The 18,402-nt window shown below is 38.5% G+C and overlaps 1 protein-coding gene across 2 annotated transcripts in view; it reads right to left on the reverse strand.

Annotated features, from left to right (window-relative positions):
• The window catches only part of LOC111583879 (metal transporter CNNM4-like), a 47,764-nt gene that overhangs the window by 18,412 nt on the left and 10,950 nt on the right, over nt 1-18,402 (reverse strand). For both annotated transcript variants that reach the window (XM_035958592.2, XM_035958591.2), the window contains exons 3-5: nt 14,828-14,962; nt 13,288-13,457; nt 6,498-6,594 (exon numbers count right to left, since the gene is read on the reverse strand). In XM_035958592.2, the coding sequence (XP_035814485.2) occupies nt 6,498-6,594; nt 13,288-13,457; nt 14,828-14,962 (402 nt within the window). The remainder of the gene's footprint in view (nt 1-6,497; nt 6,595-13,287; nt 13,458-14,827; nt 14,963-18,402) is intronic.

Consider the following 18,402-nt stretch of genomic DNA (forward strand, 5'->3'; position numbering starts at 1 on the left):
TTATTACTTATAAGTCACCAAAATTAAACTATCTATCAACTTTAAGATCCAAAGGATTGTTGGATTTTGCTGTCATTCAACTAATCATGTGTGACGCGGTTTTGGCAGGAAAATTAATCAAATCTAAGCTTAAAATTGTGAGATTTTCTCAAAATCACTTTGTTCAATATGTCTTGTTCAAAACTTTTCACAAGACTCAACTCAGCACTCATCAGCAGCATTCTGAGTGTTCAAGTGAACTGCAGGCAATGTTTTCACAGAGCAGAGAAGAAACGATGCGAGAGACTAAGAGGAAAAAAACACACTGGATCAATATAATAAATGCAGCACAGCTCAACAATAATATACAGAGGGGCAAGTTGTTGGAGACACATTCAGCATGGTAAAACATCTTTATAGAGCTAATGTGCAGCTTGTAAAAAACCTTTTGTAGAAGCTGTAAAAATGTAAAAACCTAAATATCTGTTACATAGTATGTAGATATACCTTTTTTCCCCCATATTTTTAAAACGTGCAGAAATCCAGTTTGTTTTTATTACTCCACCAAGGAGGAGGAACCTTGACATAGTTCTGTGACGATCGGCGTCTGTCTGTTCGCAACATTACTCAAAAACAGTTATCGTAACAGTTATAGTATCATTTGGATAAAGAACCCCAATGTTTTCATCACATCTGGTTCATTATTTTAACCACTTTCCATTATTTACAGGTATCACCATTATTTATCCATCATTATCCAGCAGCTATATCTACTGCAACCACCTCCCTCTTGTTTTTGGCTATTGCACTACCAATAGTCTAGCTGTCTTTTAGGCAACATTTAACAAGCTATTTCCACCATTTATCAAACATTTAGCTAACTAATTAAACTGTTAATCCAACATTTGGCTAACTATTTAAATCATTTATCCATAATTCAGCTAAGTAGTTAACCCATTTATCTACATTAAATGATTTCAACCATTTATCCAACATTCAAACAATTATTCAAAACAAACACTACCGTTCAAAAGTTTGGGGTCACTTAGAAATGTCCTTATTTCTGAAAGAAAAGCATTTTTTTCAGTGAAGATAACATTAAATGAATCAGAAATACAGTCTAGACATTGTTAATGTGGTAAATGACTATTCTAGCTGGAAACAGCTGATTTTTCATGGAATATCTACATAGAGGTACAGAGGAACATTTCCAGCAACCATCACTCCTGTGTTCTAATGCTACATTGTGTTAGCTAATGGTGTTGAAAGGCTAATTGATGATTAGAAAACTCTTGTGCAATAATGTTAGCACATGAATAAAAGTGAGTTTTCATTGAAAAAACGAAATTGTCTGGGTGACCCCAAACTTTTGAACGGTGGTGTATATTTAAGAGTTGTTATTTCAGGCATTTATCCAACATGTAGCTGTCCATTTGAACCACTTGTTTACTACTTGTAGCTAACAGTGAATCCTTTATTTTAGCTAATCATTACTTGAAGCACATTATTTCATCCATTACGTAACATTTAACCTATTTTATTTACTTCTCATAACTCTGCCAAGGAACACGGTGCAGTTATGTGACGATCGGCATACGTTTGTCTGTCCATCTGGCTGTTAGCAACGCTACTCAAAAACGGTCAAACTGATTTGGATGAAATTTTGAGGGAAGGTCAGAAATGACACAAGGACCAAGTGATTAGATTTTGGCAGTGATGTGGCTTATAGTCTGGATCCACGGATTTGTTAAAGATTTCTGTATCATTGAGAGATAGCAGCACGATGTCACTGTAACTATGACAACAAGTGAATGCTACGTCGGCTGCCTGCTGATGATCACATGACTGCAATCCTACTACAAATCCACTGCTGAGGACTTATCAGGACTTATCCACTGGAAACGATACAAGGAACAATTGATTAAATTGTGGGGGTGTTTCTGAGTCCCATCAATTCCTGCCGCCCGCTACATATTTAGGTTTGTGATTCAGTATCCGTACATACCGTACACATGCATAACACACGCCTGTGCTCACCGTAAGGTCATTTTGTTTGTGGGTACCTCTATATTAAATGGCCACATTCTACAGTGCCATGATTTCTGATCATCAATAACATATAAACAAATGCTGCATTTATTTTTAAAAAATGCTGTATTTCTGACAATGCTATATGGGAGAATGAACGACCTTGGCGGAATACTGTGGTCTCTGAGTGCTTTTCTTGTTCTTTTTGTGATTTATGTTTATTCTGTGTAGTACAGCACAGAAAACATTTGTGAGTTCTCACTACTTCTAGTCATGGTTGTGTTGTTTCCATTGAGGTGCATGACTTTATATTGCGGTGATAAATGAGACCACAGTGAGGAAAAACTGTGACAGGAGCAAATCAAAACCCAGAAACAGCTCAAGATTCAGGAGGCTAGCGAATGTACTTATCATTTTCATTCAGCTAAATAAAATTACAGCCTTCAATTTTGCTGTGAGGTGAAAGGAGCAACCCTGAACTGTCACATATAAACTGCATAGCTCTTATGAAAATGTCAGTTTGAAAGCCAGCCCTGTTTGAAAGCCACAATAAAAGATTTTTGCTAATAAGAGCTAAGTGCATCTAAAAGCAAAAACAAAATCAATAGCCTCTGTTTGTTTCCCCGTCTTGTTGACAACAGCTTAATAAATCTATACAAAGCTCCAATAAGATCTTCTATAATTTAAGGACAAACACCAAAATATCTCTGGCAACAGGTCGATGCAGTACGTCCAGCCTCTCTGATCGATTTTTCATTTAAACTAAGCCTATTGGATTTTCCACTCTTCTCTTCAAACACATCCCTTTACTACCAGCTCGCTGACTCAGCACTTTGTCAGAAAGCATCAGCAAACTGAAGCAAACTGAAATCAATTTTGAGGTCAACTAAGAATATTTGTTTATGGCCATGTGTGGCTGCCACCCTCCCATAGAAATTATAACTGAATTTCTGATCACAATATGAACAGCTTTTTTCTGTTTGTTTTTACAAGATACTTTTCATATGTGAAGACATAAAAATAGAATTCATATCTATATTCTAAAATTAAAATTATATAAAAATACAGTTTCTGGGACACACAGATAGCTCAGGTGGCTGAGCGGGTGACCCATAAACAGGGTCTATAGTCCCCAACGCAGCAGTCATGGGTTTGAATGCAGCTCATACCATTCCCTCACTCTTCTACCCACGTTTCCTGTTTCTCCCTCCACTGTCTAATATATATAAAAAAGGTTAAAAAAAAAAAAGTAACTTTAAAAAAATACAGTTTCTGTCATCACTGTCTAGCAGCATTTATCAAACTCACGGCGACATGCAGCACACATTCACAGTGCTCCAGTGGTTTCAAACTGAATGATCATCAGCAGCATAAAGTGCTACAGTCAGTGCATTGCATTTGCTAACTCGGTAGAAAAGAGATTTTAAAATTTTGTTCATTTCAAAGTCTTGTGTTTTCCTGGCTGTGTCATGTGGTACATGTATCATTACAAGGACCAATCTGAGTTCTAGAGAGTGAGGATATTTTTGGAAAGTGGGACATTTTGGCAGGGTCTCACCTCAGGACACAGCTTCAATTAGCTTTTTGAGGGTTCAGATTCGGAAGTGTTTCCTGAGATGAGTGCTTGTTCTTCAGCAGCCATATTTATAATATAGTTCTCTGTAGTTTTTCCAACATAGCTTTTTGTGTTTTACAGCTTTTGGAACACGTTTGCAGTTCGTTTCAGATGCTGTGTGGCTGTCAAATGCCAGCATAGCCAACAAATTGGTCTCCATGGACAAAGCATATTGAAGAGTGAAAGCACAAACATTAAAGGCCTCATCTTGTGCTCCTTTTCAGCAAATGAATGCAAGTTTCACATGTCCCCACAATGTGTGTTTGAATTTTTCAGCTTATAACACTGCAAAGACAGTTCATTTCACCATGACTGTATAAAGCTCTGGTTTTAGCCCTGTTTCAAATGGATTGTTTCACTCTGAAAACTAATGAGCTGCTGCTGTCCACATGCCCTTCAGGAAGAAAACTCTGTGACTGACATTATGGAGAATAACAGTTGGCCATACAGCTGCTGAAAAGGTGACTTTCTATTGCTTCCAACTTTCTCTCAGAGCAATCACTACTCCATCAAGGAATGCGGTGGAGTTATGTGATGATCGGCACTGGTCTGTCCGTCTATCTGCCCGTCTGCCTGTCTGTCTGCCTGCCTTGACATAGTTCTGTGACGATCGGCATCTGTCTGTTCACAACATTACTCAAAAACGGACTAACCGATTTGGATGAAATTTTCAGGCAACGTCAGAAATGACACAAGGATCAAGCGATTAGATTTTGGCAATGATGCGGCTCATAGTCTGGATCCACGGATTTGTTAACGATTTCTGTGTCATTGCAAGATAGCGCTATGGCGTCACTGTAACTATGACAAGTGAACACAGCTGACAATCACATGATTGCGATCCTACACAAATCCACCACTGCGGACTTATTCGTCGGGAAAAATACAAGGAACAATTGATTAAATTGTGGGGGTGTTTCTGAGTCCCATCAATTCCCGCCGCCCGCAACATATTTAGGTCACGCAATTCGGTATCCGTACATAACGTACACATGCATAACACACGCCTGTGCTCAGCACATGGTCATTTTGTTTGTGGGTACATCTATATTAAATGACCACATTCTATGTTGCCATGATTTCTGCCACAAATGTTTTCAAGACTTCAGCCGTCAGCTAATACAATGACTGAGCAGCCCTGGCAGAGCACTGCGCTGAGTGCTTGTCTTGTTTGACATGGAACAATTGTTGAATTCTCAGTACATTTTTTTTTAATCTTGTGTGTTTTGTAAGTTGGTTAGACAATGTTGTGGTTATAAATTCAGTATTTCAGCATTGCAGATCAGCAGTTTGGACTCTGAAGTGACTGCTGGTTAGCATGTAGTGTTCATGCAGCATATGTGAGCACAGAGACCAGGAGAGAAGTAGACAAAAACACTGTCTGAGTTTAGGTTCTTCAGTTCCTCCAATGTCAGGAGTGTGTTAGGACCCTTGCATTTGCAGCCAACAGCAGAACATTTAGTGTACTTTGCTCGTGGCTGAGCCATTTTACAGATAGCAAAAGCAGTTCTAAAAAGTAAATAAACCTGGTGGACTGAGAGGCAGCTGCTCTCTGAGAGGTTCACCTGGGAGCAGCAGGCAGTGCTGGATGACCCCTGGTTAGGTAGGTATGAGGTAGCACCTGCGTAAAATTTTTACTGGCTTATAAATCTGGAAGCTCATTTAGTCATGAGGGTGGCTTGAGGAACATTAAAAGTTAACGTCTTCATGTCTCAGCAGCTTCTACTTTACCTCCAAGATTATAACAACAACTATATACAATGAAAATGGAGTTTCACCATATGGGATCTTTAAGGGAGCTTCAAACGTGGAAAAGTAACAGTTACAAGAACACAACTGGCACTGACGCAGGAGTAAATTACCTAACACTGACAGATGTTGTTGAGAAGACGGGTCCAGATCGAAAATGCTGTAATAGCAGGTGACTTAAGCTTCGGCAACAGAGTCCCACAAATATTCCACATCTACAGCTTGTGCTTTCACAGTTAGCCTTTCTGGTTAAGTTAAAGTGAACTCTCATGATTAGTATAGTTGGGCTGATGTGAAAGCTGTCAAACACCACCTTCATTGAGCATACCGCAAGCATTTCAGAGCAGAGAATACTGCTGATTGTTTATTAATTTTAAAACCTAATTTTATAAACTTGGTGAAAGTAAAAATATTTACTATACACCAAAATGGGCTCGATCAGTGCCATGTTTTTAAATGCAATACTGCAGAATTATTATTATTATTCTGCATTAACATGGAAGCAGCATTTACATATAGTAGCTGATTAAGGTAGAGTTGGTTTTACTTGTTAAATATAAACAATTCATTGTTTTTGCTCAAATATCTGCTGTAAAGCAACTAAAAATATTGACGAATCAAAGCAGAGAGTAGCGTTTTAAAATATTGGTGCTAACTTTTAAGGCTTTTTTAAAACCCATGGTGACTGTGCTTTCCAAGCTCTTGCACCAAAACTCTTCCTCTACGGCTGGGATTGGTCAACTCCTGTGAAGCTTTTATAAAGCAGCTGAAATCCTTTTTATTCAGACAGGCTTTTGGTTGACCTGTAGCTGCTTTATTTTATTTATTGTTTTTGATGCACTGTACTTTAGCCGTTAGTCCCCTGTTTTGTCAATTTATGATCTTTATTATTAGCTTTGTTTTTATTTTAGTTTTTTTATGAATACAAAGCACTGTGATTTCGCATCTGTGAAAGGTACTATATAAATACATTTATTTTACTTAGCAAAACTTACTGATTTAAAGTTCAAGTACTTTAGAACCATACTTAAGTACAGTACGTGAGTAAATTAACATGGCTATAGTAACCTAGGGGATAGAAGTACAAACATATGTGCTTGCTCATGTATGTCCAGTGCTGTCTTACCCAGTGACGGTGTGCTTAGAGCCATGACTCCATAGTAGGAGAATGGACCAGTTTCAAACTTCATGTTTTCGTTTCCAGCTTCCACCTCCACCCGTCCCTGCAAAACACACACACACACAGGACATTTTCTTTATTTTAAGAAGTATTTTTTCTTGACATGTTGTTATTACACAAGGGAAAAGCTTCCTTTAAAAGATATGATATGAAAAAAAGCTGTTCCACTATGACTAGATGATGACAAAAACAACTGCTGACTGCAGGGCGGTTTATTAATCCAGACCATAGCAGACTACGTGTGGCACCAAGACATTGCATTAATAATATAATCAACATAACATAACATCCATCCATCAACCCATCATCTATACACCGCTTAATCCTCATTAGGGTCGTGGGGGTTGGAGTCTATCCCAGCTGACTTAAGGTGAGGGCATGCGACACCCTGGACAGATCACCAGTCTACCGTAGGGTTAGACATAGAGACAAACATTCACACCTATGGACAATTTAGAGTTACCAGTTAATCTCAGCATGTTTTTGGATTGTGGGAGGAAGCCGGAGAACCCAGAGAAAACTGACGCATGCACAGGGAAAACATGCAAACTCCATGCAGAAAGATCTCATGCCCAGGTCGGGACACGAACCAGGGATCATCTAGCTGCAAGGCAACGGTGCTAACCACTAAGCGACTGTGCAGCCCATAACATCACATAACTGACAAAAAAAAAAAAAAGGATCCGGAGAAACCAAGCCTGTCAGCACTGGCAGCCCTTGAAATGACTTTTACCATGGTAAATGTGGTATACTGCTTTTTCTGCCTCTCTGGCTTCTCTCTTGCCTATTCCAGGGACTGCAGATGGAAATTAGTGAGTACGCCATAATCTGGTACAGAGCATCTTTACCTTGTGTTTAATGTTCTTCTGTACATGGTTCCTGTCAAATAAACTAACAAAACATGGTCTGATGGGATTGCTTGATTGTATTCAAGAAAAAAATACAGATTACAGATATTTATTAAATAAAGTTACAGGGTGCCATCAAAAAGTTTAGATTTTGTCTCTCTTGTGCATAAACAGAGCAGTCAAGCCTCATGAGTTAGGATTCCACCTGATGACGGTCAATATCAACGCCTGTGTTACATGCATATTGTTGACCACTTGCATGTGCACATTTGCGATTTTACCATGAACCTGTCAAAAATGTTTGTGAGGCTATCTGTCGAAAGGCCTGGGATGAAACAATCTTTACATCAGGGATCCTCACTGGTGAAGGAGATGTCTGTGGCACATTCAAGAGCCCAAACTCTCAGGGTGTTGCAGCTCTTACACTCTCATCCTGCTAGAGTAACATTATCTGGCCCCTGAACATCTTTACCACCCCTCCTTCAATATTTTATCCAGGAATGAAAAACTAAACATCTGAATGTTTCCAGGTTTTCCAGGAATCTTGTGAACTCTATTATTATGACCTGACATTGTACATAGCAGTCATGTGCCTGAGGTAGTTTGGAGGCTCTGCTGTGCAAAATCCAGAAGTCGTGTCCTGTGGCAGGTAACAGAAACACTTTGACATCCTATAAATATTGCATCCAGTGCAGGGTTCAGTGTCTCTTTACCTCAAACACACCCACACACACACACACACACACACACACACACACACACACACACACACACACACACACACACACACACACATATATATGTAGCTGAGGTGTGGAACAGGAGCAGCTGTGCTCAGGTTGCAGGCTGAGTGTCTGCAGTCACTTTATCCACACCTCAGGTGTCAACAACAAAGCCTCCAAACACAAACACACACTTTCAAACACATCTCATCACAACAGCCACAGCATGTGTATTTGTTAAATGTTCACATTCTGCTTTTAAATGGGGGACTTAAAGGTCAAGCGTTATCTTTAGGGCAGTGTGTACAACCATTTTTATCAAGTCCACTGAGCTCATTCAGCAAAACCTGTTTCTAATGTGTTTGTTTCACTTCAAATGTAATGTTACTGAACTCTTGACGTTATTTACACCGATCAGCCACAACATTATGACCACTGACAGGTGAAGTGAAAAACATCCATCATCTTGTTATAATGTAATTAATGTAATGTTCTGCTGGGAAACCTTGAGTCCTGACATTCATGTGGATGTTTGACATGCACCACCCACCTAAATGCTGCAGGTCAAGTAACTCCCCACCCTCCATGGCAACAGCAGTACTTGACCCTCAACAGGACAATGCACCCAGACACACTGCAAAAACTGCTCAGGAGTGGCCCGGGAAACATGACAAAGTGTAGGTGTTCATCCGGGCTTCACATCCCAGATCCAAATCTTACTGAGTATCTGTGGGATGTACCAGGATAAACCTGATCTAGGTAGGTCCCACCCTGCAACCTACAGGACCCACAGAATTCACTGCCACCATCCCAGTGACACAGAACATCCCCAGAGGTCCTGTGTTCATGAACCACTGGGTCAGAGGAGTTTTAGCAGCATAAAGGAGACCAACACAATATTAGGAAGGTGGTCATAATGTTATGCCTGACTGGTGTAAGTGCCAATATTACCAGTATCTATATATGTTGTCTGCAGGATTTTCTACCATGATATAGTATCATTTGGATAAAGAACCCCAATGTTTTCATCACATCTGGTTCATTATTTTAACCATTTTCCATTATTTAGAGGTATCACCATTATTTATCCATCATTATCCAGCAGCTATATCTACTGCAACCACCTCCCTCTTGTTTTTGGCTATTGCACTACCAATAGTCTAGCTGTCTTTTAGCCAACATTTAACAAGCTATTTCCACCATTTATCAAACATTTAGCAAACTAATTAAACTGTTAATCCAACATTTGGCTAAATATTTAAATCATTTATCCATAATTCAGCTAAGTAGTTAACCCATTTATCTACATTGAACGATTTCAACCATTTATCCAACATTCAAACAATTATTCAAAACAAACATTACCGTTCAAAAGTTTGGGGTCACTTAGAAATGTCTTTATTTCTGAAAGAAAAGCAGTTTTTTCAGTGAAGATAACATTAAATGAATCAGAAATCCAGACTAGACATTGTTAATGTGGTAAATGACTATTCTAGCTGGAAACAGCAGATTTTTAATGGAATATCTCCATAGAGGTACAGAGGAACATTTCCAGCAACCATCACTCCTGTGTTCTAATGCTACATTGTGTTAGCTAATGGTGTTGAAAGGCTAACTGATGATTAGAAACTCCTTGTGCAGTTATGTTAGCACATGAATAAAGGTGTGAGTTTTCATGGAAAACACGAAATTGTCTGGGTGACCCCAAACTTTTGAACAGTGGTGTATATTTAAGAGTTGTTATTTCAGGCATTTATCCAACATGTAGCTGTCCATTTGAACCACTTGTTTACTACTTGTAGCTAACAGTGAATCCTTTATTTTAGCTAACCATTACTTGAAGCAAATTATTTCATCCATTACGTAACATTTAACCTATTTTATTTACTTCTCATAACTCTGCCAAGGAACACGGTGGAGTTATGTGACGATCGGCATACGTTTGTCTGTCCATCTGGCTGTTAGCAACGCTACTCAAAAATGGTCAAACTGATTTGGATGAAATTTTCAGGGAAGATCAGAAATGACACAAGGACCAAGTGATTAGATTTTGCCAGTGATGTGGCTTATAGTCTGGATCCACAGATTTGTCAAAGATGTCTGCATCATTGCGAGATAGCGGCACGGTGTCACTGTAACTATGACAACAAGTGAACACTACGTCAGCAGCTTTAGGTCACATGATTCGGCATCTGCTCATAACGTACACATGCATAACACACGCCTGTGCTCACTGCAAGGTCACTTTTTTTTTTTTTTTAAGATTTCATCCATCAGAAATGATACAACAACTGAGCAGCCTTGGTGGAGTACTCTCTGAGCCTGTTTGATATTGTAGCTGACCATTTAATCTATTTATCTGTTAATAATTTAAGGGATTTAAAACATTATTTTACAGTCATTAATTACTTGTGGCTAACCATTTAGCCCTTTCTTTCACCCACTGTTTCACTACCATCACAGCTAATGTTAGTTTTTATTACTGTTAGCTATCCACAACCATTTATCTGTTACTGTAACATGCTGCCTAGATATTAAAAATATATATATATGTAAGTTCAGGCTCTCTAAAAGTAGCTTTATTTTTAAATCAGCTTGTAATTCTTTTCATGTCATTCTGTTTTATTCAGTGGAGCTAATATTTCCTTGTACCCAGTGGATAGTGTAAGTGGTTGTGAACCACTGCAGCAGAGATTTTAAATATATAATACATTTAAATATATAATTGACAACCATATACTGTCTGTGTGTGTGTGGTGAATATTTCCATCCTGTCAGCTCGCCTCTTCTTGGTGCAGAGGAGGGATTTACTAGCAGACGGTGAATCCTCTTCTGTTCCCTTCTTCTCTACATTCATCCTTAAACTCCTCTCTGCTGTGTATTTCACACTCCATATGCTCGGCTGATTTTCGCTCACTGTCTGTTCTCATCTGCTTTTCTTTGGTTCCATCCTCCTTAACCCTTCAATCCCTTCTCTCCCTCCATTTGTCTCCATCTTACATAAGAGGATCTATTAGTGAAGGTCGTGCAGAGCAAGGAGGCCCTCTGACACACCCATGACCACCATAGCGACTGTTTAAATGCCCGGGAGAGTAGATCTATATTATAACGCACATTTATTAGCAACTGTGCTGAGCTATGTGTTTGATCAATCATTTATAAAGATGCTTTGTTTACAGCTTTGTTGTGCTGAATGCTAGGGAGACACACATTCAGAACAACACCAGATTTTACAATTTAGACTGGACAAATCAAACAAATAGTTTTAAAATTCATTTGTCAGTGGTCAAAACATTTATCTGCATCTATTTTGATAACAGATGAACCATTAAAGACATTCTCAGTGGAAAAATGCCAAATATTACCTACTGTCAGCTTCTCTATGAGGATGTCCTGCTTGACTTTGTCTGACAGTAAACTGATTTTTTAATATTAGAGGTTTATTATTGTTTTTAGTATCAAAATGATCAATATCCAGATCAGTTGGCCAATTGGCAGAAAGGTCGCTGACAAAAAGTTTAATAAGAGAGCCACAAAACAAGCAGAAAATACCAAACATTTAGTGAAAATAGCTCCTCAAACCTAAAGATTCACTACTTTTTGTTGTTTTACAACACTGTAAGACCTCATAATCACTACAATACAGATTAATCAATAATGAAAATGAATATTTGTTGCCCCAAAGCTAAAAAAAAAAAAATAAAAAAATCTAGGTTTTTAAATTTTCCACAGTCAATGTAAGACATAAAAACTAATATAGTTTTAGTATTTGTAATTAAATGCCAATATCTGGCTGATGGTGTAAGTAACCATATATAAAATTAAATCAAACAATAAAAGGTGAAAGATCCACTGTGTTTTTAAACAACCACCTAATTACCTTAAGTAAGGTATGTCTTTATAGCTGACTGTGTTTAGCGCCTGCATGTGTGCTAATACCCTGTGCAGACTGACGCAGGGACCTGAGATAAATCTGTTTGTCACCAGATAAAACAGGCCGACTTGTGTTATCCAATCTGACTTCATTATGAACAACCAACTAGCAGCGCTGCTCAGCATTGACATGACAGTGTATTCACAAACTGGTACTTGATTGAAGCAATAAGATTAAAAGAGAGATATATCCAACAACCCTTACTATTATTAATTAAAAATTTTACAAAGCTCTGTGTCGGGTTTTATTACTACTGTCCACCAACCGTTTAATTCATTATTTTAGCTTGTTAAACTAACAATTTATTTACAGTTTGTTTTAAACTCATTTTATTTTGGCTTCATTTTTGACTTCTAGAGATGGGATTTCTGGCTGTTTGAAAGGAGCCGGATCTTGAGGAGCCTTTCCTTTCAAAGAGCCATTCAAAAGACTGACTCGCTGTTATATTCATTTATTTTATGGAAGTCAACCAGGGGTAACTCGTTTTTATCAAGAGAACAATCACTGTCAGCAGTTATAAGATATGGATCAGAATAATTCAAACTTACACATCCCACCAATATATTCTCTATTGAGTTTTCTGTATATTTTTAGATACATTTTATTCTTATTTATTCTTTTTATATTTTTTCTGTATTGTTAAAATGTTCTTATGTGGTCTACATTGTTTATATTATTGTTTATATATAAATCTATGATATATGGCGGTGTAAGTTGTTCGTTGATCCGGACTTGAAAGAAATGTTCCTCAGATAAATATTGCATTGTGCTCTAACTTGCGTATCGTCCCCAGAAAAGTGTATCCACATGCTGCTACATTTTCTTTGACTCTGACTCATTTTATGCTTTTTTTTGTCGCTAATATCTCCTTCTCCCTGATACAGCGCTAAATGTGGCTCCACTCCAGTCTCCAGTCAGTCGGACTTGGGCGGTGCTCACACTCCTCCTCTGAGTTAGCTGCATCTATAGCTGCATTCATGTGAATGGAGCTGCTGTGGACAACTCAAACTCGGAGATGTCACTAGTCGTTCACGTGAAGGCAGCGTGGACAACCCAGACTCATGGGGCACACAGGTAACACATGAAGAAAGCAATTTGCATGTACGAACGGCTCGCAGCTGCAAACCGGTTCTCATCATTCACTTAAAAGAGCCGTTCAAACGACTGACTTCATGCACTGCTCCAGAGATCAAATCAGTGCTATTAACATTTCAGCAGTGTTTGTGTTTTACCTGCAGAATGAGCACAAAGTAGTCGACAGGTTTGCCTCTCTGGTAGAGGAAGTGCTGCGGGGACCGTTTGTCATTTTCGTTAAACTTGAGTTCCTGGATGACGTCTGGGTGTCTGAGGATCCTCAGCAGGACTTTCTCTGTGATCTGGAACGGGCTGAACAGGCTCACCTCTGAGGGACAATCACAAGATCACCATTGAATTAAAAGACAGGCTAATTAATTCAATCAATGGCTTCAGTTGGACCTCAAACATGATTTTAGAACATTTACTAAAGTGTTCTTTTTTTTCACATTTAAATAATCTGCAAATATGCCGAGTAGCATAAAATTAGGAAATTATTTCACTGCAAAAATGCAGACAAAGCTACAGAAGTAGTAGTAATTAATAGGTAATTTCAAATAGCATGATAGTATGATAGAGTATAATGCTATTATTACGCCTCAGCGGAGTTATGTGACAATCAGCGTTGGTTTGTCTGTCTGTTTATCTGTCTGTTCGCAACATTATTCATAAACAGTATAACGGATTTGGATGAAATTTTCAGAAATGATACAAGGAGCAAGTGATTAGATTTTGGCCTTGATGCTGCTTACAGTCTGGAGCCACGGATTTATTAAAGATTTCTGTATCATTGCGAGACAGCAGCACGGCGTCACTGTAGCCATGACAACAAGTGAACACTACGTCAGCTGCCTGCTGACAATCACATGATTGCGATCCTACTACAAATCGACGGCTGTAGACTTTTCAGGACTTACCTGTCAGAAATAACAGGGAACAACTGATTAAAATGTGGGGGTGTTTCAGAGTCCCATCAATTCCCACCCGCCCGCTACATATTTAAGTCACGTGATTCAGTATCTGTACATAACGTACACATGCATAACACACGCCTGTGCTCAATGCAAGGTCATTTTATTTGTGGGTACATCTATATTAAATGGCCATATTCCATGTTGCTGTGATTCTGCCACAATTTTTTTCAAGATTTCAGTCGTCGGAAATGATACGACTGAGCAGCCTTGGCGTAGTACTGCTCTTTCTGACTGCTTTTCTTCTTTTAATAAACAATAAAAATAACAAAAAACATGCATTTTTATTTTTTCATTTTATTTCAATTAATATTTTTATAATCATTTGCACTGTATTTTTGTTAATACAGTTATTTTAGCTTATTTATTTATTTGATTGATTTAACGACATTTTTTTCTATTTTGATTCTAATTGGAACATCAAACTGCAATGGGTTTATATTGACTGTTCTAAGGCTGAAATTCCACATATTTCCATTTCTCAGTTGTGTGGATTAGCTGCTTTTTTGTGGATAGCGATAAGAAGCTCAATATGTTTAGAGTTCTCACTGCGAGATATTTTTGACATTTTGTAGACATTAAACAATCAGCAGATTCATCGCTAATTGAAATAACAGGTAGTTGAACCTAACATCGATAGAATCCTAATGCAGAAAAACAGTCTGCTGAAGGGCTAAGAAACAAATCTCAGATTATCCGTCACCAAGGCTGCCTCCTCACAACTAACCTGTAGCCAAGAAACGATGAGCCGCCAGCATGAGCTGAGGAGAGATCTTCACTTTACTGTCGCCATCATGCTTGAAGGCTGAGAAGTCTCGCTTGTTTTTGTTGGGGTCCACCTTCTTTCTGTTTCTGTTATCGGCTGCAGAGAGAAAACATGAGCATTAGTAAAAGTTTAAAAAAAAAAAAAATGTAACCTTTTAAAATTAAAAACTATGCTTTTTTCATGATGTACACAGTTGTCTTCATGATAGAAGATTTCCGTGGGTTAATGGTAATGAGACAACTTCTGTTTGTTGCATAAGACAACTGGTTGTGTTCAATCCCAATTTTATTTGAATGTTTCAGTATTTTCAATAATTTCGCACAGAAGCAGTTCGAGGTTTGGATATGCTTAGTTCACTTGTCGTAGAGTTGTCACAATATCAGGTTTTCACCATACAATGATCACGATCAAAAGAATTCATGCTCATAATATTATTGAAATACCTATACAAATCTATTTTCAATCAGTCAAATTCATCTTGTTTCTTCTTTGCGTGTCTTTTTTTTTTTTAAGTTACTATGTTGGCCTTTTCGGCTTTACTGAAAGGACAGTAGGAAGGACCCCAAATGGCCATGGGCTGGAATCGAACCCATGACCACTGCATCGTTGACTATAATTGCTGTTTATGCGTCGCCCGCTCAACCTGTTAAGCTACCGGGACGCCCCTTTGCATGTCGTTTTATGGTAATGAATTCCACTATAAATAAAATTGTAGGGAGGAGGAGACAGTCTGTAACTGTAAATTAACTGTATGTGGTTCCTCTGATACTGTCAACCACATTGTTTCTGGTGCTGGATCATTACAACATTGTCGTAATGATGCAAAACGTAATGCATTAATAACATGATATCAACATTTCACTTTTTAAATATCATCAATATGGTACACAACATATTGCATATTAACCTTCTGAAGCCCAAAACCTGCAGGCGGGTGTGAAAGATAAGTTTTCTTTTTTTACAAATCACCAACATTAGTTCATTTATTAGAGCTAGAAATTGTAAGAGTCTGTGGTGTGTCATTCTGTGGGAAAACTTCTTAATGCAACCATGAAGCTGTTTCCATAGAATACTGCAGTGAAAAATGAGGAAAGCATGATCAAAGCTAAAACACCCAGAAACCGCTTCGGGTTCAGAGTTAATGGTAAATCCACGGCTCTGTCCATGGTGCTGAAATAGCAAACATCACTGTAATCCACATTTCTCTTCATTTTGTCCTTCTGTATTCATAAGTTTCCTCTTGGGTGTGTTTTGCATCTCTACAGAGCCTATAGGAGGTTGTATAAAGACCTGCTGTTATGAGCTATCAGCTCCATGTCTGACTGTCTCTCCAGAGCAGCAGCATCTTTTTTTCCATTTATTCCGCAACACAAAAACACATCCAAGCTGTGTTCTTATAACATCATGGACAACCCTGATGTTTGAGCAGTTTCCTACAACCTATTTGTTTTTTAATTTAGTAATAACAATTTTGCATGAAAATGAAAACAACTTACAGTGCAAAGAAGTGTATATACACCACCGTTCAAAAATTTGAGGTCACCCAGACAATTTCATATTTCCCATGAAAATTCACACTTTTATTCATGTGCTAACATAACTGCACATGTGCTTTCTAATCATCAATTAGCCTTTCAATACCATTAGCTAACACAATCTACCATTAAAACACAGGAGTGATGGTTGCTGGAAATGTTCCTCTAAATCAGCTGTTTCCAGCTAGAATAGTCATTTACCACATTAACAATGTCTAGACTGTATTTCTGATTAATTTAATGTTATCTTCATTGAAAAAAAATGTTTTCTTTCAAAAATACAGACATTTCTAAGTGACCCCAAACTTTTGAATGGTAGTGTTTGTTTTGAATAACTGTTAGTAACAGTGGTGTATGTAATTTTTTAGAACCATGCCGGCCTGTTAGCTACTCATCCAACGCCACTGTGGTTCACCAGAGGGAGGCAAGGTCTATTCTGAAATGATGCATATGAACATGGCAGCTGTGTTAGAAATTATATGTATTCCAAGTATTATAAAATGATCTGGTGCCATGTGAGCCGCTAATTAAAGCTTGAAGAGTTGCGGGGCTCACAAGCTGCACAGAAAACATGCAAATTTAGTTTCTGCTGACTGATTAGCAGCTGCAGATGTCCCCAGAAGCTGTACCTCAGTGCTTTGGTACCAAGGCAATGCCAAAACCTTGAAAATATAATGCTACTTGTTTCTCTGTGGTTCTGTAAGCAGTGAAGGCAGTAAGATTCTGCAGATACTGAACAATAACAACATGTGCTGCTGCAGCAACAAAAAACACAGCAAGTGTTGTGTATGGAGATACTTAATGTTCAAGTCAGTGATAAAGGACGAATCACAGATGACCAAAATCCACAATTAAACGGTGTCTCATAGCAACACAGAAAAATAGCTCAAGCTGATCTTCCAAACATCCAAGTTGTCACAGTGTCCAAATGTAGAAATGTTAATGTGTGCTGTGTCTGTCGTAGTAACGGTTCACAGGCAACCTCAGAATGTGGTAGCTACCATCTTTACTGATCAGTCTGTCAAACTAGAACAGTGTCTGTGCTATTTTTAAATATGTTAAAATGGATTTGTCTCAAGAACCTTTACTGGTATTTATTGACGAGATTTTTAGTTATTGTGATATCCATGATAAACTTTGCAACAACAAGTAAAGAAACAGTCCATATGCACTGAGGAATACAATCTTGCCCTCTGATGGTCTGACCCTAAAGCATCGTTAAAGTAGAACACACCCTGAAGAAGTCCTCCCAGAAAACCTGCAATGGGTAGAGCGAGAAACAAGACAGATTGGACTCTTCCTTAATGCTGGAAAGACAAAGTTCATGCACCTTAACCCAACATCTGAGGAGACACTGCGTGCACTAGATGGGTCAGAAATTGAAAAAGTTGATGATTTCCTATATCTTGGAGGCTACACCAACACACCAACATAATATAGAAACAAACATTGGTAAAGCTTGGGGAGCATTGCACTCTGTCAAAAACATGGGTATCTCCAATTAAAATGGCAACCAAAATGTATTCAAGGCATCAGTGGAAAGCATCTTGCTTTATGGATCTGACTCCTGGTCACTAACGAAGACACTCTCAAAATTGATGGGACTTATAGCAGAATGTAACGGATGGTACAAAACGTCTCTCCTGGAAATCACACCTCACCAACATGTCGCTATGTGGCTCACATCCACGCTTGTCAACCACCATTAGGCAACGTAGACTATCCCTTGCTGGACATGTGGTGAGACACAACGAAGCAGCTGGTCATTGTTACAGAAACCTGATACTGTTGGAAGGGCTGGCAGGCCTAGCACAACATTAAGGAAGGTGCTAGAAGAAGACACTGATCTGGAAGGCAAAGAACCTTTGACTGCAATGTTGGACAGAGGGAGCTGGAGGAAGAACTTTATTCATGTCACCGATTCCGTCGGATGCAACTGACTGACTGAAGAAACAGTCCAGGGGCACAATCCCAAGTTACTGTTTTTACAGTTCAACTGTG

This window comes from Amphiprion ocellaris, chromosome 17, assembly GCF_022539595.1.
Source record: "Amphiprion ocellaris isolate individual 3 ecotype Okinawa chromosome 17, ASM2253959v1, whole genome shotgun sequence".
NCBI lineage: Eukaryota > Metazoa > Chordata > Actinopteri > Pomacentridae > Amphiprion > Amphiprion ocellaris.